Source organism: Pseudonaja textilis, chromosome 7, assembly GCF_049901715.1.
Source record: "Pseudonaja textilis isolate UNSWEBS1 chromosome 7, rPseTex1.2, whole genome shotgun sequence".
Taxonomy (NCBI): domain Eukaryota; kingdom Metazoa; phylum Chordata; class Lepidosauria; order Squamata; family Elapidae; genus Pseudonaja; species Pseudonaja textilis.
Window position 1 is genome coordinate 23,354,213 of NC_141996.1, and position 22,177 is coordinate 23,376,389.

At 37.0% G+C, this 22,177-nt stretch overlaps 1 protein-coding gene across 1 annotated transcript; it reads left to right on the plus strand.

The window, feature by feature from the left end:
• Positions 1–2,465: 2,465 nt before the first annotated feature.
• Positions 2,466–21,151, plus strand: KL (klotho). Its single transcript, XM_026708805.2, has 5 exons — positions 2,466–3,294; positions 12,818–13,328; positions 13,993–14,258; positions 14,782–15,898; positions 16,902–21,151. Exons 1-5 carry the CDS (start codon positions 2,542–2,544, stop codon positions 17,297–17,299), a joined length of 3,045 nt encoding a protein of 1,014 aa, XP_026564590.1. The 5' UTR covers positions 2,466–2,541; the 3' UTR covers positions 17,300–21,151.
• The last annotated feature ends 1,026 nt before the right edge of the window (positions 21,152–22,177 follow it).

Here is a 22,177-nt window from a genome sequence, read left to right on the forward strand (position 1 = left end):
TTCACACATGCAGGTGATCAACCTTATGTTCACCTCAAAGTAGTTGAGTGGTGCTCCTGTGACTCTACTGATGTAATTAGATTACTTGCTGATCCAAATAAGATTAACTGCCATCCAGGAACTCTGCTTGGTGGGAATATTAAGAGGGTTTATCTTAGTGGATTTGGCAGATTTCTGAAAGGAGCTTGAGGAAGTTTCCCACCATCTGACAAGCAGTTCTACTGATTGCCTGGTTAACTTCTCATAGCCAGAAGTAATCTAGGGTCTTGACTAAATTGTCCCTGAGAAGTCTCTTTCTGTTCACTAATCCTACAGCTTGTCTTCAGTTTTTTCTTTCTTTTTCTCCCTTTTCTTGAGAATGTTTGAATTAAGTGCCAGAAACAACCATGGATCACCACTACAGGAAATCAGAAAATGAATGTGATTGACCATTCAATCGCAATTCTGGCAGGACAGAAGGAGAAGCATTGTTACTTCTCCCTTATTACATTAGCATGCTACAAGCTTTGCTTAGGATAGACACTCCCTTTTTGGAATGGCTATTAGGAAACATCTGTTAGTTGTGACTAATAGCTACTTGTAGTTTCCTGATTTTATGAAGTAAAGAGATTATCAATCCAGCACATGTTTTTCATTGTTTATAGAGGTCCTAAACTTGAGAATGGGAGTAACAGGAACAGGCTTCTGGGAGATTAGAAGCACCTAACTTCCAATAAGGTTCCTCCTAATAGTTTCCATCCTTACATTCCACAGAACCTGGATGCCCTGTATACATCCCACAGATTATCCCCCTTGCTGTAGAGAATAACAGTGGATTCTGAAAAGTGTCTTTATAGAGAAGTTGTGGATATCATCGGCCAGGATTTGAACTTCATTTTACTTTCTTGTTAATCCTCTCTCCAGCTCACATAATACAGTTTATGCATTACTTGAATATTAGACTGCACAAATGTTTTGGAACTGACTTTTTCTCCCTGGAACTATGTATTTTACGCCCGATTGCTTATTTAATAAACAAGTCCTGATTGCATCAGAAAACATGACATCTTTTCTAGTAGCATTGATGACTAAGCAACTTAACAGCAATTCTATCAAGGCAGACCGGCCTAGCTTTCAGAAACTAATTTGCCAGATCCCTGCTTTTTAAAATATAACCTTGGATCAAAACCATATATATTAAATAAAATATTCACAGACCAGAATCTAAGGAGGCTGTTCTAGTTCAAATATTACGACTGCCGTCAATTACTGACTGCATTCAAGAGAATGATTTAATACTTAATTCAGTGAGGCTGTTCTTTGTCAGTCCAATGACACATCTTGGAAGGGTAGCTCCTCAAAATACTAATTTGGAGGGAAAGACTGGAAGTAATTTTTTATGGCTTCCTTTAACTATGCAATGGCACCTGGGCTACACTGTAGCCTTCCCCCAGGCCTTGCCTTTTAGGAATCACACAAAATATGCAAATACAATATCTTCATACTTGAATAATGCATGAATATAATACTCAGTATTAAGATCTGCTCTGAGAGAGACAAAGACCAAAATATAATAAAATGCCCAGTTTTGCTTCTGTTGTACAATTGTAAGACATTTGACCTTTAAGTTAGTTTAACACAAACAGGTAGGTTAGTTTAATGAAATTAAGTTGTATTATATTTTATGAATCACTTTATCTGTAGACCTTCTTTTTATCTTGACCTTGAATAACCTCCCAGAGTCTGCTTGGGTTGGGGGGTGAGTGATCTTTCTCTCTCTGGGTCAACAAGATAAGTTGTTCTGCTACTTTGAAACAAGCCGTGAATTGGACAAAGTGATCAACAAAGCTGTGACTTTAAGGGGCAATGGAAAAATTCATATTAAAGATAAAGGCAGAGTAATATTTCTCCAAGTTTGAACTCTTGTCTGAAAAAGGATCCTACAAATTGAACAGTTCCTCCAGGTGTTGATTCTTTTTTCTTTATTAAGCAAACCAAGCAGCAGTAGGTACACTGTACCAGGGAATCGTCGGCAGAATCCGACGTTCAACGGGAGAGAAACAAAGAAGTTTCAGAGGAAAAAGCGAACTATTCACTTCCTTCCCTCTCTTGACTCCGCGTTGTGGGATTGGGCTTGTGTTGGAGCGTGGATGGCGACCAGCCGTCAATTTACCGCCAGAAAGATGAGGGGCGACTAAGCGCCTGAGGACTTCCTTTCCCCTACAGGCGCCGTACGAGCAATCCTCGGCCCAGGCGCGGAGGGCAGGGGTCGTGGCTTCCCTATCTCCTCCCTCTCCTCCTTCGTTCCCTTTCCCTTCAGCTGATTCGGAACAACTTGGTTAACCTCCCCGCTCCTTTTTTCCATGGAGGAGGAGGAACCCCCCCCCCACTCTCGGCGCGATCCCAGGTAATTATTAATAGCTCCGCGGGCAGGGCAAAGCAAGGAATAAACTTGGGTTGCCGGCGGGGGGAGGGGGGAGGGCGGTGGCGGGAGAGAAGGCAGCCGGCAGGCACCGTCTCTTCTCACCCGCATCTGTTCCTGGACGTTTCCCCGCCAGCGCAATGGTACCCGCCACGGCGTCGGGGCTGCCGTTCCTCGTCCTGGGAATGTTCCTTTGCCGCCCGTTAGCTGGAAAGCCAGGCCAAGGCGAGGCCACTTGGTCTCGCTTCGCCCACCTGCCTTTCCCGGACGACGCGCTCTTTCTCTATGACACGTTCCCTCAAGGCTTCCTTTGGGGAGCCGGGAGCGCGGCGTATCAGGTGGAAGGCGCCTGGAACCGGGACGGTAAAGGGCCTTCGGTGCTGGACACCCTCATGCAACGCTCCGCAGCGTCTGTAAGAAACCCGGCCGAGTGGCCTTCCTGGGACTCGGGCAGCAGCAGCTACGACCACGTCGAGCGCGACCTGGACGGCCTGAGCGCCTTGGCGGTCTCCCACTACCGCTTCTCGCTAGCCTGGGCGCGCCTTCTACCTAACGGCACGGCGCCCGTCAATCTTGCCGGCTTGCGCTACTATGCGCGCCTGCTCTCCGGCCTGCGGCAGCGCGGGATCGAGCCCGTGGTCACCCTCTACCATTGGGACCTGCCTCAGACCCTGCAGGACCTTTACGGCGGCTGGGAGAACCCGGTTCTCGTCGAGCTTTTCTTGGATTATGCCCAGCTCTGTTTCCAGCACTTTGGCCGCCACGTGCGCTACTGGCTCACTATAGACAATCCTTACCTCGTGGCGTGGCACGGTTACGCCACGGGCAGGCTGGCCCGGGGGTTGCGAGGCGGGCGGAGGCTGGGCTACAAAGTGGCGCATAACCTCCTGAAGGTAAGGATGGAGCGCAGAAAGGATCCGCAGCTTCTGTGGGCCTAATTGCTGTTCTTTGCTACGCATCGTTTCATTGAGCGCTGGTCCGAAGTAGCTGGCCAAGATGCTGACTTTTATCCAGGATAATTAATGGTCGCCTTGAGAAATACCCGCCGGACTTCTGTATTTCCATCCAATAGGCCTTTTTACTCAGGCTGGCTGAGAATTGTGAGGAGTTGAAGCCCAATAGTTGTGGAGGCCACCAAGTTGGTTGGAGATTGATCTTTATCTTAGAGCAGGCCTGCTCCAGTTAATATTCCATTCCTGTGCCATTGTTATCAGAAGCAATTTCCTGTGGCTTTGGTGGGGTTTTACTTCCAGCTAGTATAGAGTTTAAACTGTTAGACCTTGGCAGCAAATAAACAGTCTTGAGGCAGATTAAACATTAAATTATTACAGTTTAATGTTACTAGACTATGGCAACATTTCAAGAGTTGCCCCAGCTGTAGATTTAAACTAAAACGCTAAGGTTGGCAGTAAATGAACATTTGAGTAAATTGCCATTTGACAGAAAACTTTGAATGGGAATGAGCAGATATATATAACATGATAGGAATAGACACAGATACTGAAAACCTTGCTTCACATGGGTTTGTCTGGCTACTATGAATAGAATTGAGACACTTTCCTGACATTTAACCCACTTGTTAATGAAAACAAATAGCAAGTTATCCTGCAGTAATTTAATAGGATTTTATTGGTACTCTTCACTTACTTATCAACATGAAGATATGTAGCAGTTATAAAAAGTGTTAGTTCTCTACACCAGAGTTTATCAATCTTGGCAGGTTTAAGATGTAAAGACTTAAACTCACATCTTCTTAAACCTGCAGAGGTTGAGAAACAGTTCTCTATACCTTTGTGTTCCCTTGAACTTCTCTGACATTCCTGGATTCCTGGAACAAAGATCAGAAAGCTGAATTTAAAAAAAGCATCAGGCAAGAAGAGAAGTTTTCATAAGTTGGACATAACTCATTAGGGAAAAATGCTTGAGTTTAGTGACAGCCTAGTTGGCTTGCTTGAGAGATAGGATTCATTATAAAGAAATATAGCACAAATAGATTCCACTGTATTGAATGAAATTTACCCCACTGGCAATAAATCTTCTCAATCTCCAACCATTCAGTAATTATATCTGATTTTTCTTTGACATTTTTTATCTTAGTGCAACATCTTAATTAAACATTTTAATATTGTTTATCATTTGTTTTCCACCTGCCAATCTATATGTATATATAAAGATACAGTAGGCACAGGTTTTATTTTAAAAGCTAACTTTTTTTTTAAAAAAAGAACATGATGGAAAAACAATCAATTTTTGTCATTTACAGAAAGATTTGAGGGAATGCTTCACATAAAACATGGCATGAACATATCTACTTTTGTAATGGCAGTACTCAGATGATAAATACTTGTTGGAAACTATTTTATAAACTCCAATTAATCTAATAACTGTATTGCCCTTTTGATATGGATTTTTAAAAAAGATCTTTAAAGACTTAAATATTTTAAAGATGTCTGAAATTACAATGAACTGTCAAATGTAAAAAGTTAATGTAACTTTTAATAAGATACATTCTACTTGTGGCTAAATGTATTTTACAATGTAAGGATATTAGATAAACACATTAAAATAGCAAAGGTCAGCACTGCGTGGACTATGAAAACTAAACAAAGTGCCAGAACAAATAGATTATATGTGAAATGGCTGATTAAACTATTTCAACAAAAGAAGTCATAATAGTGATAACATATTACAGCTACTGAAACTAGTGCAATAAATTATTCCTACCAGTCTTAAATAAAAAAAAATCAAATTATAGAGAATTTGTCAATTCAATAGAAATGTGAAATGCAGACATTAAAAGGAACTAATTTGGGTCTGTTATCTAGTCCCTGAATTTAATAGGATTCAGTGCTAAACCCAGGCTAAAGGGACAAATGGACTATCTAGTTCCTGAATTTAATAGGATTAAAATGGAGATTATATGATTCCAGGACATTGTAATAAATACATGCCACATGCCAAGCAACTAAATTTTGGTCATGTGACCATGGGAATACTATAGTAGTTTATAAATATGAGGACCCGTCATAAGTAACTTTTTCAGTGCCATTGTAACTTCAAATAGTCACTAAACAAATAGTTGCAAGTCGAGGACACAACTATATAATCTTTCTATAGACTTAATTACTTGGAAGAAAGTCCTTCCTGGGAAAAGCTAATCTGTATGGTTTGACATTGACTTGATGGAAATCCATCAAATCTTTTCCATCCAGAAGGACATATCACTCCACAAAGGTGTATAACAGGGATGTCGAACTCTATTTCATTTCATCAGGGTTGTGTTTGACCTTGGGGGCTGGGGGGTATGTGGCCAGGCTGGGTGTGGTCAGTTTGACATCACTTGTGTTGGGGGCACAGGTGGTGGCCTGGGTGGGTTTGGGGGAATACTCCAGCCTTCTGCCAACAAAAATGGAGCTTGGGAGGGAGGGGCGCATGTGGCCCTCTTGAGCTCCATTTTTGCTGTCAGAGGCACTGCGGGGTGGTCTTTCGCTGTTTCCAGGGCGGCCTCATGGGCCAGATCTAAGCATCCCATGGGCTGGCCTGGAGTTTGACACCTCCGGTGTATAATGTGGCTATCTTATGTTGTTTTATGATTTAAAGGATTTGATACGAGTAAAGTTTTATGCAGGTACAGTTTTATAATTCTTTACAAGTCACCAGCAGTCAGAATCAAGAGTACTCCCCAGCCAAACATCTTATTGACATCAATTAGTGAAATAATTGTGCAATTGTGACAGTGAGATATCAATGTCACTTCCAGTGTAGAATCTGTATTAACTCCAGCATCCAACGTAGATACGAGTAATTTGTATTAGTGTCTCTATCAAAGCCAGCACAGTATCACAATTTTTAGAGATGTCTATATTAAGAAGAATATAAAATCAGAAAGGGTTGTGAAGGCTATTTCATCATTTAAAACTGTAAACAATGATTTCTTCGAAATGTTGCATGTGGCAGTTAAAAGTGAAGCAAAATACTTTTTTTTTCAAAAAAGAATATGGAGCTAATATGTTTAACATTATTAAAAATCACTACAGTAATTAATGTAATTAAGTAATTAAAAATATCTAAAAGGGTCCTATCTTAGGTTTGGAGAGTTTATGAATGAGGATGCTATGGCCAAGATGGTTACATGCAGGGGTGGGATATGACAGGGTTAACTACCGGTTCGGGATTTACGAGCTTCCCTGCCTGCTACGAGATGCATGCCTGTTAATCGCCATTAGCACGCTGTGTGCCGAGAAGCAGCCTTTGAAACAGCCCTCTTGTTTTTTTTAACTGCAGCGGTGCCTCATTCGGCAGCTGAAGTTGAAAAATCAGGAAATAAAGATCAGGTAAGAGCCCAGGTGGGCGGGTGGGCAAAAACATCAGCAGACATAGAACCGGTTCTATGTTTATTGCTCTACAGAACTACCGGTTCTACAGAGGTGGACAGAACTGGTAGAAACCCACCCCTGGTTACATGCAATGTTCACAATAATATTAAATTGATCAGGCACAGAGATAATAACTTATTTTATTTAGATCTGTTTTTTTAAAAAGAATTATGTCAATAAATCTAACACCTTCATTTTTTGTTATCACTTCATCAGTTTTATTTGCAAGACCTTGGCATTCTGTATAATTTGGGACCATATAATTCTTATGAACTCTCCTATATGTGCACTGGAATTACAGTTTGTTTATTGCATTAGAGATTAGATTAATTACTCATCTTCTGTTTCTTGTAGCTTTTCAACCATAAGCTTGATTAATGTGCCTTAATGAAATCAATGAAATGAAACTGAGTTAAACAACGCCACATCTTGTCTTGTGCACTGAACAGTGACAAGTTCTTCACATAAATATATTATAACCATATTTGTCAAATTTGTGAGAAAGTTTTGAGGTTAGAATCTTTAATTATCAAAGATCAATGTCAAGAAAAGATGAACCCTTGGAAACAATAACTTGAGTCCAATCTTGTGCAAAGTTGTTCAGGTTTAAGGAGTGAACATAAGGAAGAGTTCAAGTATAGATTTTGCACAAAAAATGTTCCAACTTTAGTTAAAAAAATAGTAGGTGAAAAGCTTTTGCTTAAAATTCTGATACAAATGCCTATCTATAAGAACTACTTACACTAAACTCACAGCCTGCCTCTTTACAAGGCAGGTAGGCTTATCTCAAAACAAATGTAGGTACAAAGGAAGATTAATGTATGTTGTCCAACAAATTCCTGGGCGGTTGCTCAAAATCATCAAGCAAAAAACAAAAATAGCAAAAATGAAGCAGGCATCAATAAGATGTACTCAGTTCAAGAAGAGAAATAAAAAAAAATGCAGTTTTCATACAGGGAACAATTCCTAACATACCAATTATGCTTTACATACTTAATGTAGTCTTTGACTTATGACTGTAATGGAGCCAGGAACTTCCATCATAAGTCATGGTGATTGTAAGTCGAGGGGTCCACATGGCTGGACCCAACTTTATGACTTTTTTGGTGGCAGTTTTATTTTTATTTTGTTATTTATTTGATTTGTCAATTGCTTACAAGATAATAGGTATAAGTATAGACATAGTTATGAATACATGAAATGGATACATATAAGAAAAATAAAAAGAAACAATAGGACAGGGATGGTAGGCACGTTGGTACGCTTATGCACGCCCCCTACAGACCTCTTTGGTGAGGTCAATGGTAGACAGTCTAAGGTTAAAGTTTTTGGGGTTTGGGGAAGAAACCACAGAGTGAGGTAGAGTATTCCAGACATTGACCACTCTGTTGCTGAAGTTGTATTTCCTGCAATCAAGTTTGGTGCGGTTTACCTTGAGTTTATCTATTGTGTGCTCTTGTATTGTTATGGTTGAAGCTGAAGTATTCATTGACAGGTAGGACATTGCAATGTATGATTTTATATTCTATACTTAGATTGGACCGAAGGCTGCATAGTTGTAGGTTTTCTAGGTCTAGAATTTCAAGTCTGGTGACATAAGGTATTCTGCAACGAGTAGAGGAGTGGAGAACTCTTCTTGTGATATATTTCTGGATTTTCTCAGCTGTGTTAATATCAGATATGTAAAGTGGGTTCCAGACTAATTAGCTGTATTCAAGTATTGGTCTAGCAAATGTTTTGTATGCTCTAGTTAGTGGTGTGATATTACCAGAGAAAAAGCTATGTAGGATTAGATTAACAACTCTTAATGCCTTTTTGGCTATGTAGTTACAGTGCACTCTAGCACTTAGATCATTAGAGATGAGTACTCCAAGATCCTTGACAGAGTTTGGATCATCAACAAGGTCTTGATTATTCAGCCTGTATTTTATTTTCTGATTTTTTGGGCAATATGTAAGACAGAGCATTTATTTGTTGAGATGTGAAGTTGCCATTTGTTTGACCATTCTGATACATAGTTGAAGTCTTTTTGAAGGATAGCCCTATTGTCTGTGGTGTGAATGTTATCATATTCAATAAATGAATACCTCAGTCATTCAATAAATCATGTATTCTTATGGGTGTATTTTACTGGAAACAAACAAAACAAGTTGCAAATTAAGGTAATGTGACTGTGGAATACTGCAACCAACCATAAAGGTCAGTCAGTTGCCAAGCGTCCAAATTGGTTAGATCACTATAAGTTGTATGTACAGATGTTGAAACTCTGGAACTGGTTGTACATAATTTTTGGCAGGTCTATCATAATTCTGAATTCTAAGAGAGTGGTCATTAAGTGAAGACTACCTGTACATTTAGTTTGGTTCCCATGCCAGCAGAATAGAATTCAGTACAACAAATTCCACTTTTCTTTTGTGTATTCCTTAAATCTGGAAGGATTATGAGGATTCTCTTAAGAGGCATTCAGTAGAGTGCTTCAGGAAGAGAAAGGGAAGTTCAACAATAAAGTCTCTTTGAGTAGACTTCACCTCCCATTGATCTCATGGATATATTTATAAGTCAGCAGTGCAGAACTGTTTTAACATTGCCTTCATCCAGGGTTCATTTTTGACTTCCCAGTCTAGCCTTGATCAATCTGTTTTTCTGTTTATGTCCAATTTTATTTTATTTTTATGTTCAATGGGAACATATCTTTGATCCCCACTGCCATTAAGACAAGAGTTGTTAAGAATAAGGAAATTATCTTTTTTGATTTCTGAAATATGACATTCTTTCCACAAGAGTTCCTTTTCTTATTTATTGTATAACACATCCAAACAAATGTAAATAACCAGGAACATTTGTTGAGTTCAAAGCACAGAAGAGTTCATTATTGTTGTCTATATACAAGAATCAAAGCTAAATTGGCTGTAGATAAAGATTAACAGAATTCCCAGGACGATGGGGTGGGTCCCTTGTGGCAACATAATAACTCCAAACTGATGACATGTTTAACCCCACCTTCCAGCTCAGCCTGGTCTTCTCTTACACATCCTAAATGTCACTTTGGCATTTTCAGCTTTTCAACTTGCCTCGCTGGTAACTTTTTTCTTCCTACCCCTCCCCCAGTTCTTTTGCATGTTCATAATATTTTCCACTTTGTTTTCAGTAAATTGTGCCATTTTTTCCCCTTAACCTACTATATTAGCTGTTATAAGTTTCTTACATGGTAAGAAAATTTGCTGATACTTTTTATTAGAGATAGGTCAATACAATAATTATATTTGTTGGTGACTGGAAACTACTTATGTTCTCTTTGCTGAAAAAAGAAAAATGAACTTGTGATTTATGGGTTTGAGGATTGGAAAGGGTAGCTTATGAAAAAAGTAAAATTATGATGTAAACATAGAGAGAGGGTAAAAATTCAAATGCATTTACATCTGCTGTCAAAAAGATTAGAACTGCTTCTTTATAATTCCTTCCTTCCTTCCTGCCTGCCTGCCTCTTTTTCTTTTCTATTTCTTATTCACTTTCTTTCTTTTCTAATATTTGTATTGTTTTTATCTTTAAAATTTATATTTTAAATTTCTTCAATAAAAATTATACCAAAATAATAAGAACAGAAAAGGAAATTTACTGATATTGATCCCAGGGTATAGTAGGACTATTTAAAAGGCTATTTCTGGACACCTATATGGCCCCTTGGAATAGGAGACAAACATTTATCCAAGGCCCTTTTTAAATATGGGAGCCCGTTTTGTTAAAAGGCTAAGAAACTTTTACTCTTATTTGACTGCTGACTTTTCAGTTGTATTAAAATTTCGTGATGATGAATCCAAAATGCAGAGAAATTTTCACACAAATGCAAGTATAATACAATCTATATATACAGCCTATAAATAATAATACTGTAGTTTGTCAAAAAATTAGCATGTTCTGTTTAGTTTGTTATTGGTGGGATGAGGTATAAATTATTATTATTTAATTCTGAATTTCATTCATCAGGTCATCTCATCCTTTTGTGTTTTTTCATGCACAAATTCTTCCTCTGCTGTTGAGAGACAGACATATGCCACATGATACAATTTGTGGTAACATCAATTTACATTTAATTTTTCAAACATTTCATAGAAAGTAAAGACAGCCAGTTAGATTTCATTCTCTGAACAGTGTCCTTAGTTTTTTCTTATTGGTTAATGTCACATGCATCCAGAATCCACTCATCGTTATTGTTATTAACAGTATGCTGAGTTTGTATTGAAACTAATCACGCTTAATTTCTTGAAGAGGACTGTAAAGTAGATATTAAGACAGAGAGATAGCTAGTTCACACATGGTAAGTCATGATTTTTGTTAACAACATTTTGCTGAAGTAGTCACAACTGTTTGGGTACATAAATCATGTTAAAGCATAGTTTGCAAACCAGTAGCTCATTTGTAAAAGATTTACAAACTGTGCATATCAAAAACAAATTATGCCATGGTTTAACATCACTTTGAATCCTCTGTACATTAAAGAAATATGTAATATACGTATTTTTCTGGTATTATTTTTGAGTGATGTGGGAAATTATAGGTTTAGTAGTATGGGCACTAGAAGTTTTTACTCCTTCGCCTCTGAACTTTGGTCTTGGTTAACTGTCTCTGCCTGCTATTTACCTTGCCAAATGTAATATGTTTCAATACATCAATTTAGTGTTTGGGATACATGTACATGACAGTATAACAGACCCAATCTGGATGAATAGCGGGGAGGGGGAAGGTAGACAAGAGATTAAAAAATATTTATTCCTTGGACCTCAGTGTAATTCAACTTTCTATATTATCTTTCAGTGAAAAAAATAACTGTTTATTCATTTCTTGGTATTTATCAGCTACTTGTGAAAACTCTAGAATCTAGATGGTTTACAAAACATTCTAACAAAAATAATAAAATCACTTTCCACTACAATATAAATAAATAAATAAACCTAACCTGCTTAAATGGAAATAAGCACTAGATGCTAATCTCTGAAAATATGTATGAAAGGCCAAGTTTTAACTGCTTTGTCGAATATGATGTAAGGTTGGCTCCAACCTTCCTATCTTTCTGTAAGGGTGTAAAGACCTGGCTCTGCCATTTGACTTGGGCCCCCAAAGCGGGAATAGCACAATGGAAATGGTTGATCAAGTAACAACAGATCCCATTTCTCCCCACTCTGCACCCACCCTCCTCATGTAATTAGAGTTTAATGATTGGTTTTAACATATTTATATTTTAATGTATATCGATAGATAGCTTTCTATGATTGTAAGCCCAGAGTTACCTTGTGTAAGATGTACAGCCAATAATTTTATAGACAGACGGATGGACGGATAGACAGACAGACAGACAATGCGTGGATAGATGGATAGTCATTTCTTTCAGTAGTTGATCAGATGTTTGCAGTTCAGTTATGGTAACCTTCAATTTACCCTTTTGGAATAAATAACATGCAAAGGGCAGAAAACTTTGGTAGAAAAAGGGTATGAGTATGAATATAAATAATATGAAATGGAGTAAGAGCCGTTTGGCATAGTAATTGATTCTGATACTGAGTTTAATTGTGAGTGCCATTGTTTAGTTACGATGTGTTTGTTTTCAGTTTTCATTTACAACTTTTATCTGCATAGCTCTTTTTTGTTTAATCCTGTGTGTAGACAGTTTGCTGCCAAGTGATTTGTTATTTTTAATTTTGTTGATGGCCATTACATCATTTCAAATGGGCACTATGGGATGAGGGGTTGCTTTGACCCTGTTACAATTCAGTAGAAATGGATGAAGTATTTCAGCCAACATGCAAAGTCAGGGTGACCTTTTCTGTTCATGTTATCAGAATAGGGTTGGCATTTCCCCCCAATTCCAACCCAATGTTTAAAGTCATAGAAACCATTCGTTTTGCCGTGATCACTTAAACATTGCCATGGCCTCAATGGTTGATTAGTGACTAACATAATTCTGTTTGACCATATAAATTAAATATAAAAATATTAACAGCTACAGAAACATTGGTTCACTAGTGTATTTCTTTCTTTTCTATAGGCCCATGCCAAAGTGTGGCATCTTTATAATGACAATTTTCGTCCTGCTCAAAAAGGTCAAGTATCAATTGCTTTAAGTTCTCACTGGATAAAACCTCAAAACATGACAGAAAAGAATATAAAGAGTTGTCAGAAATCTCTTGACTTTGTGCTGGGCTGGTTTGCTAAGCCTATATTTACTGATGGAGACTACCCTCAGAGCATGAAAAGTTACCTTTCCTTGACATTACCAGAATTCACTGATGCAGAAAAGAACTTAATCAGAGGAACAGCTGATTTCTTTGCTCTTTCTTTCGGAGCCACATTAAGTTTTACTCGTGTGGATCCAGACATGCTGTTCCAGCAGCAGCAAACACTGAACCTGAGGCAGCTACTTTACTGGATAAGCAGGGAATATAATCCCTCACAGATTTTCATTGTGGAAAACAGTTGGTATGTTTCTGGAAGTACAAAGACAGATGATGCCACTTATATGTATTATCTTAAAAATTTCATACTGGACACATTAAAAGGTAAGATTGCCTTTGGCATTCTGGTCAGGATATATTAATTAAGCCATTTATAATGTTTAAGATAAGCATTTTTCTTATGTCAATTAAATAAGTTCTATTTTAATATCAATGAATAGGTATTTCCATACAGATGATTTAAACAGTATGTAACTGTTTTCTTTTTCCCCCTTAATATACTATTTTCTTAGTAAAAAAAATACAATATGAAAGGAGATATGGGAAAATATGGGAAGATTACAATTGAAAGGCCATTTAAGCTGAATTCCTTGGACAGTTTCATACATGAGGGGAAATATTTGAATATGAGAAATCTTGATAGGATGAGAGTAGAATCTTGTTCCAAACAAAAAAGATTTACTATTTATCATTGCAAAAACATTTTCTGAACAAGGATTTATATTATCTAAAAGGTTGAATCATGGCAACTGGACCAAAATTTGTTCATCTCAGATGTTTTATTGCACATCCAAGCAATTTCATCAGTCAAAATATATATATAGAGAGAGAGAATCAGACAGTCAACTCTTGCCACACCAACTTCAGGGGCTTCTTTCAAAGTTGTATTGAGCCTTCAAGAAAATTTTAAAATTGATGTAACTGTTCAGAAGTGTACAGTGTTTAATGCACAGAGAAATTAGTTATGTATTTGTCGTTTATTCTTCAGCTATCAGATACGATGGAGTTACTGTGATGGGGTATACAGTTTGGTCCCTAATGGATGGCTTTGAATGGTTCAGAGGCTACGTTCGACGGGGCTTATTTTATGTTGACTTTCAAAGCCAGGATAAAAAAATGATAATGAAATCTTCAGGTTTGTTTTACCGAAAGGTGATTCAAGACAATGGTTTCCTCCCAACACCAGAAACCCAACCTTTTAAAGGAACATTCCCCTGTAATTTTGTTTGGGGGGTCACAGAAAACTTTCTTCAGGTAAGACAATTGAGAAACCAAGTGAGATTTTCTAGTCTTTCTTTAGTGCTAATAGATGATGATTTTGTCTGATTCAATACAAACATTTTATAATCGTACCAATTTGATGGAATTCTCTGATAAAGCTCTTCATAAATAACACATCTCTCTTTGTTTCATATGAGAAATGTCTATACACATCTAGAGACCAACTACAAAATTTATTATCTTTCAGCTTTTGTTATTTCCCTACTGTACAGGGAAATTTTGTTTCCTCCTAAGGAACCTATGTGTTTATATTTGAAAACTTCCCAAACCACATTAAGAGTGAAGAATGGTATAGAAATTTGATAAGTAATAAATAAACAAACCAGTATAACATTTTCTTATATATGTTGGTAGAAATACAGAATAAACTCAGAGATGGTTGTATGTTCGCAAAAAAAGAGATACCATGTTCAGTTGCTTTTGTGATAATATTAGTGTGTTGGTTGCTTTTTCTATTTGTGACAGATATAATTCCTTTCTCCCTCTTTGTTTCTAGATAGATGCAAAACGATCTCAGTTTACTGACCCTAATATTTACATATGGGGACTTCACCAAACCAAGAATCTCATCAAAATCGATGGAAGTGGTGTTCTGAAACTCAAGCCTCACTGTGTTGATTTTTCTCATATCAGACTCCAGATTTCTTTACTTCAAAAAATGCATATCACACACTTTCATTTTTCACTAGTGTGGCCTTTGATCCTCCCTCTTGGCAACGAGACAAATGTAAACCAAACACTTCTATTTTATTATCAGTGTATTGTCAAAGAACTAATCAAAGCTAATATCACTCCTGTAGTTGCTTTGTGGCAACCTGGAGCTATGAATCAAGGTCTCCCTTTTTCACTGGCCAAGAATGGAGGATGGGAGAGCCAACATACTGTGGAAGCTTTTGTTGAGTATGCTCAGTTCTGTTTTAAAAACTTTGGACATCATGTGAAATTTTGGATCACCATGAATGAACCCAATGTGGAGAACCTGACATACACAGCTGCACATAATCTCTTGAAAGCTCATGCCAAAGCATGGCACTTGTATGATAAAAAATTCAGAAAGATTCAAAACGGTAAAATATCAATTGCCTTACATGCTGACTGGGTTGAGCCTGCCAGCCCCTTTTCAAAAAAGGGTGAGGAAGCAGCCAGGCGTGCTTTGGAATTCGATCTTGGCTGGCTGGCAGAGCCAATCTTTGGATCTGGTAATTATCCAGAAGTGATGCGACAGTTGCTTCGCCAGAAAAATGATCTAGGTCTTTATAATTCTCAATTACCTTATTTCTCAGCAGAGGAAAGTAATCTAATACATGGCTCCTTTGATTTCTTTGCTCTGGGTCACTATACCACAACTCTTGTCGGTTCCGAAAAAGACATTCCCAAAAAGTATGATCCCCTTCTTGATATCCAAATGATAAAAGATTTAACTTGGTTGGAATCACCCAGCCAAACTCCAATGGTGCCCTGGGGACTACGGAAGCTTCTCAATTGGATTAAACATAAGTATGGAAATATCCCAATTTATATCTTAGCCAGTGGAATCGACGATGAGCAGAATCAGTCTTATGACAAGTTAAGGATCCATTACCTGGAGAATTATATTAACGAAGCCTTAAAAGGTAAGGATCCTATGAAAAAACATTAATGCTTTAATAACCATGTGTTTTGCTGCATTGGAACAATGTGTGCGGGAAAGATGAGAAAGATATTTTTATTTATTGGAGTTTGTCAAATGAGAACAAGAATAAAAATACGACAAGGACGATAGGCGTGTTAGTGCACTTATGCACCCCCCCCCCTTGTGCATATACTAGGACTGTGGTTTCAGATTATAAAGGAAATAAAAACTAAAGGTGTACAGTGGCTTGAAGGCAAAGCAAGGAATTCCAAGGCACACAGGTGCAAACAGCATCTGTCTGCAAGTCCTTAAACCAAACATGTTTTCTAATATGCTTGTAATAGCATTTGGGTCTTCAGAACCAAAGAATAGGAAGGTCTACTGAAAATTTAGTTTTCGCAAATACAAAGCAGGGTGAAAATGTTTGTGTCTGACAAAAAATAGAAAAATATCTTTTTTAAAAACTATGAAACCATTGGCTCTAAAATATATATTTTATCCATGTAGTTACTTTTAGGGGTCTTTTTTTGGCTGTCTTTGCAATCTGTGTGCACATTTTTACCTGTCTGTCATCCTATCTTCTTCTTCCAAAGTTACACCACAGTGACATTTAAAAAATTGTATATTGCTTTATCTTTTATTGCTGTGATGTAGTATCTCTTTTAATCTGTTGCTTTTAATGGCCAGGAAAGTTTTTAAAATTATTTTCCTATGCAAAGATAAAGTAAAAATAACATAAGAATAGAGAGGAAAGGCTGATGGTTTTCAGTGTTTGTTCCAAACAAGGTGAGTTGTTTGTGATTGCATTTTGGTATTTTTATTTTAATGTAAAAGTAGGCATAGGAAACTTCACATTTGAGAATTGTGATGAATTTAATAAAGATTATATTGTTTCTATCACTTCTTCTGTATTGGTCATATACTAATGTACAAATAAGATTGCTGCTAAAATAAATACACTACTAATTTTTTTGTTCTTCTGTTCTTTTCTGTGTTTTTTTTAGCCTACACCTTGGATGATGTTAATCTCCGTGGCTATTTTGTCTATTCTTTTAGTGACAGAGGGGATTCCAAATCATATGGCCTCTACCGTTACGTGATGAACAAGTATGAGGCAAAACCTTCACTGATGTACTACAGGCAGATAATTGACAATAACATCTCTCCTGACTCAGAAAGCCAAGAGCAGCTCTGCCCCAAAGAGCTTCTTCATTGCCTAGAATGTGAAACTTTGCAAACCAGAAACTTTTTATTGGTGTTTATATCATTCATACTCTTTGCTTTCATCGTTATTATACTTCTAATGGCTTACCACTCCAAGAAGATTGAGAGACGATCCAAATACCCTTATCCAGTTCTTTGCCGTCTTTCACCTGTGTTACTTGGAAAAGTCTGGAAATAATTATGCAGTAGGTTGTGATTATTGTTGCACTGTGTAGGCCATCTAATGCTGTGGTTTTCTAAGCCCATAAATGAATCATGTCCATGGAGTTTGTATGATTCCTTTTGGGATTGGTGTTAGCATTTTTACTTTTAGTTCCTTAATATTAATTCCATCTCTCTTCTCCAACAGTTGCTTTGATTCATCGAGGGAGGAGCAGAACATTGCCCTTTCTTACATAATTAGAAAGATCCTCATGGCATTGTTTATCTGCACCATGTTGATGGAAATCTCTTTGATCGGATTGTCTCTTGGGGAGGATGGGATTTGAAATGAATAACTTGTTCAAACGCTGAGAGGAGGAATGCTTGTTCAGTATGCTGTCAGTGATGCCTTCTTTCACTACACGCCCTTCTCTCCTCTTTTTTTTATTTCCTGTTTATGCTCCAAAACTTGATTCACCTTCTTTGTGGATGAACATGCTTAGTTTTTTTAATGAGCTAATTTTTAGTTTCTGTTCTAGAAACTAGGATTTTATTTCCATAATCACTGTAACTCTCCTATTGTTTCCTGATTATGTATCTGTTTAGTCACCATGAGAACCCTTTTTTAACTGGAGGTTTAAAATTAGACTGATGAAGCTATTCATTTAGATATACTATATTTTTAATAATAAACTCCTGGCTATTGAGTTCTCAGGATACAATTAACACCGTATAAAGTCTTTAGACTTTAAGAGCTCAGGGATAGTGCCGCATATTTAGTCCATGCATATAGTGCTTGGTCTAAAAGGCTCAATTATCAGTAAGTAGAAATAATACCATACTGCCGTAGATGGATAAATGTTAAGTCAATACCTTTGTACTTGCTGATTCTTAAAATGGAAACTCAACCTAAAAAAAAAAAAAAATCCAGCATACAAGTAGGAATTCTAACGGCAAGAAAAACCATCATCTTAAAACTGCATTTTCATCGATTGTGAAAGTGCTCAACTAAATTTTCCTATAAAAGAGAAAATTATATAGTCAAATACGAATGTCTGAAGTATTGGATTTCTGTAGTATTTAAAGTTAATTTATTTGTGTAAAAAGAGGCAGCCAGGATAATTTTGCAGTTTGTCCTATTTCTACTTGCTGATGTTGCTCACACCAGTGAAAGAATCTGTTTTATTGGATCTTGCATAGGAAAGCTGTAAATAGGGCCGGAGTAAATATGACACCTGGTAAGCTGTGAAAGCAATATTAGTCAGACAGTAACTGCAAAATTGGATATTTTTGGGTAAAATAATGGAAGTCCTGCCCTGATCATTCCCTTGAAATTAGCCTTGAAATGAAGAAAGTGGAACTAGCAACCAGCAGGTTTAAAAGCTTTTATGTTTTTAAAGTTTATTTTTTCCTATTAGCATTTGGTGCTAATCTTTACTTTCTTTGCACTCACCCTGTAGAGATAGGTGGTAGACAGAGAGACAGATATAGGTGATATATGATAGAATGGATAGATAGAGATGACAGACATCATGTGCTCATCCAGCCTTTCTCCAATTGACACCTGCTAATTTACTGTTGACTCCCTAAATTCTCAACTTGGTTGGCAGAATCACTGTACTCTTTAACTATAAGTGCAATTAAAAACAATTTTACAATAATTTAAATCCCAGAGGACATTGCTGAAATAAACATGCATATGATTGTTACAAGTGCCCATAACACTTTGTGTATTCCATTTTGTAAAAGCGCACTTTAGGTTTTTCCTGCCCCCTTCCCCTCCCCCACCCCCACACCCAGTTTTTGCTGTTGTTGACTTCTTTCTCCCTTATGTTCCATCTGCGCAATTCTCAGAGACTGCCAGACAGTTTTCTTGGCAAGGCTTTTGAGAAGTTGTTTGCTATTGCCTCTTTCCTAGGGCTGAGTCCTAAGGTGGAGAGAATGACTGGCCGAGGGCCACTGAGCTGGTTTTGTGTCTCAGGCAGGACTAGAACTCATAGTGTCTCAGTTTCTAACCCCTATGCCTTAACAACTATATTAAAGATAGGTTTTGAACATTCTCAGTACCAGGTACTTCAAATAATAGAGATAACTATGGAGAAATTATTTTGCTTGCATAACATACAGTATTTCTATTCTTTCATTCTTGACCAAACCAGCATGCAGTAGTTTACAGTACAAATACAAAACAATAATACAATCGAAACATTAACAGGTAATAGATAATCAGAGTTGGAAGGTCATCTAGTCCAAATCCCCGCCCAAGCAAGAGACCCTACACCATTTCTGACAAATGGCAGTCCAATCTCTTCTTGAAAGTCTCAAGTGATGGCGCTCCCACAACTTCCGAGGGCAAGCTGTTCCATTGGTTGATTGTTCTCACTGTCAGAATGTTTCTCCTTATTTCCAGGTTAAAATCTCTCCTTGTTCAGTTTCCATCCATTATTCCTTGTCTGGCCTACAGGAGCTTTAGAAAATAGCTTGACCCCTTCCTCCCTGTGGCAGCCCCTCAAGTATTGGAAGACTGCTATCATGTCTCCCCTGGTCCTTCTCTTCACTACACTAGCTGTGCCCAGTTCCTGTAACCGTTCTTCATATGTTTTAGTCTCCAGTTCCCTAATCATCCTGGTTGCTCTTCTCTGTACTTTTTTTAGGGACTCAACATCTTTTTTATAATGTGGTGACCAAAACTGGATGCAGTACTCTACGTGTGATCTTACTAAGGTTTATAGATATATGATCTAAAATCTCATAACTCCAAAAGTAATAATTGTACAAAACAATTTAAAAAAGCACAAATCCAATGCTAAAATAGAATAAAACAATCTTAAAATAACACATTTCAATATTGGATATGCAATACAGAAGAGTTTGGGTATAACAATATGTATGTTGTATCTTAAATCAGGGAGTAGTGATCTAGTCTATTGAACTATACCCAAGAATAGCAAGCGGAGAACTGCATTCTATAATAAAATATATTATGATTACATTGTAAATGATAATTTGTGTATATGTACATTTCTGCAGCATTGGGGGGAATGGCCCATTGGTTTTGTTTTGCTAGATGAGAATTCTTGTTACAATGCTAAAATTATCACTAGATGGATTTTAACCTATGTAAAAATTTTTTTGAAAGCTTCTATTTTAAATTACACTTTGGTGGGTAGAAAAATGGTTATTTAATGGAAAAACAAGGACAACTGAGATGTGAAATTTATTGCCTGGGTTCATAAACCCATTATTTCCAATTGTAAATTGCACACTGTTTCCCCCCTATTATTTATTTAGCAACTGTGAGTTTTGTATATTACTGTGAATGTATCTTGTACAAATAGTCTATTATAAAATATGTATAAAAAGTGTAAAGTCATAATCTGAATAGTTTTGCAATCACCATCTATTTTTGCTGATTCTGCTTTGAAAATTCTATTTTAAGTCATGTCCTTTTTAATTTTCTTTAAATGTCAAGCGCCAGGGAAATCAGGAAATTCAGGCAGTTCAAGTGAGTATAAAGATTTATTGCACATTTAAGCTCTCTATAAGAATCTGAACTACTAACAGTAAAGGGAAATTCACGGAATTAAATATAGAAAGAAATTCAAGGTGGACTGGACTTAGATCTCTTGTGGGTGCGCAGGGATTCATGACTGATGAAGAGTTTGACCCCTCCCTTGGACTTAGCATGGTCATCTCATACAAATAACCTGTATATTATTTCCACTTTCCTGAAACCTATAAATGCGATATGACTGTGCAGTTATATTAGCAAATTCCAATTATGTTTGTCTTACTGTATTTTATGGAATGAGTGGTAGCAGAGAATATATTTGCAAAGTGAACCAAGTATTTGTCTTATTTATTTAATAAATTGAATTACAGTACTCTATTGAAGTAGTTCTATATATTTTTGAAAACAATTTGTTTATTTACTATTTTTGATTGAGCTACTTTTTATTTTTGCATATGTTTAATTTAAAATATTTAGGAAATGATTGTCTTATATGAAAACAAAAACTTCAAAGGCTAGGTGAAGTGTGTCCTGATCTGAAATTTTAATCCCTGAAAGACCTAATCAGTTTGATCCTGCATCCTCATCAATTTAATTTCTCTGGAAGGCTAGGCATATAGCAGATCCCCTTAAAAGATGGTAAATTATGGAAAATTTCATATAGGTTGAAGGTTCTGTACAAATATATATTTTGAAATTAAATAAAATAGTTAAAATGCAATGATAACTATCAACAGCCAACTCTTGCTCATAAAGTGCAACTCTTTAGTAGAGAGGTCATTTAAGCTCTCCAGAAAGAGCACACCCAGGAGAAGCAATCCTTAGATCCATTTGCACCACTTAAAGACACCAGCTGGTCTCACTCACCTCACAAGATATCCTAAGGAAATCATCCAGATATAAGGAAAGATCACATGCCCTTCAGAAAGACAGTAAAAAAATCAGTGCCAAGTTTGCATCCTGCCTTTTGGAAGTGCACCCCAAAAGGACAGTGCCAGGAACCACTACAGTAGTGAAGGAAAACCAGATAAAAACAAACAAACCACGAGGCATGAAAAAATTCAAACACAATACAAATAATTAAATCACAAGTGTTTAAATCCTTTTAAAACTAAAATGTCTGCTCATGAGCCTTGTCTGGTTCATTGCCAGAGTTCATACACCAGGCAAGCTCAAGTGTAAGCACTTGAGATAAGCCTAACTACAAAGAAAGCAATTAGTGCTAGAATGTATCAAAAGAGCAAAGGTAGTGTTGCTTGTTAAACCAATTACCAGAACAAATAGACACAGGAACTAGCCAAATTTTTCAACTTTGCTTTCTTTTCATTATCATTTTTACTTTCAAACAAAGCTGAATAGGGAAAATTATCCCATCAATAAACACAGGATTAAACCTTGCCAAAC

What these genes read in the sequence shown, in the direction of transcription:
- KL (XM_026708805.2), top strand. Translation starts at nt 2,542, where the DNA reads ATGGTACCCGCCACGGCGTCGGGGCTGCCGTTCCTCGTCCTGGGAATG. An exon ending in TCACAGAAAACTTTCTTCAG is followed by an intron (nt 14,259 to 14,781) that starts GTAAGACAATTG and finishes CTTTGTTTCTAG; the next exon opens with ATAGATGCAAAACGATCTCA. An exon ending in TATTAACGAAGCCTTAAAAG is followed by an intron (nt 15,899 to 16,901) that starts GTAAGGATCCTA and finishes TGTTTTTTTTAG; the next exon opens with CCTACACCTTGGATGATGTT.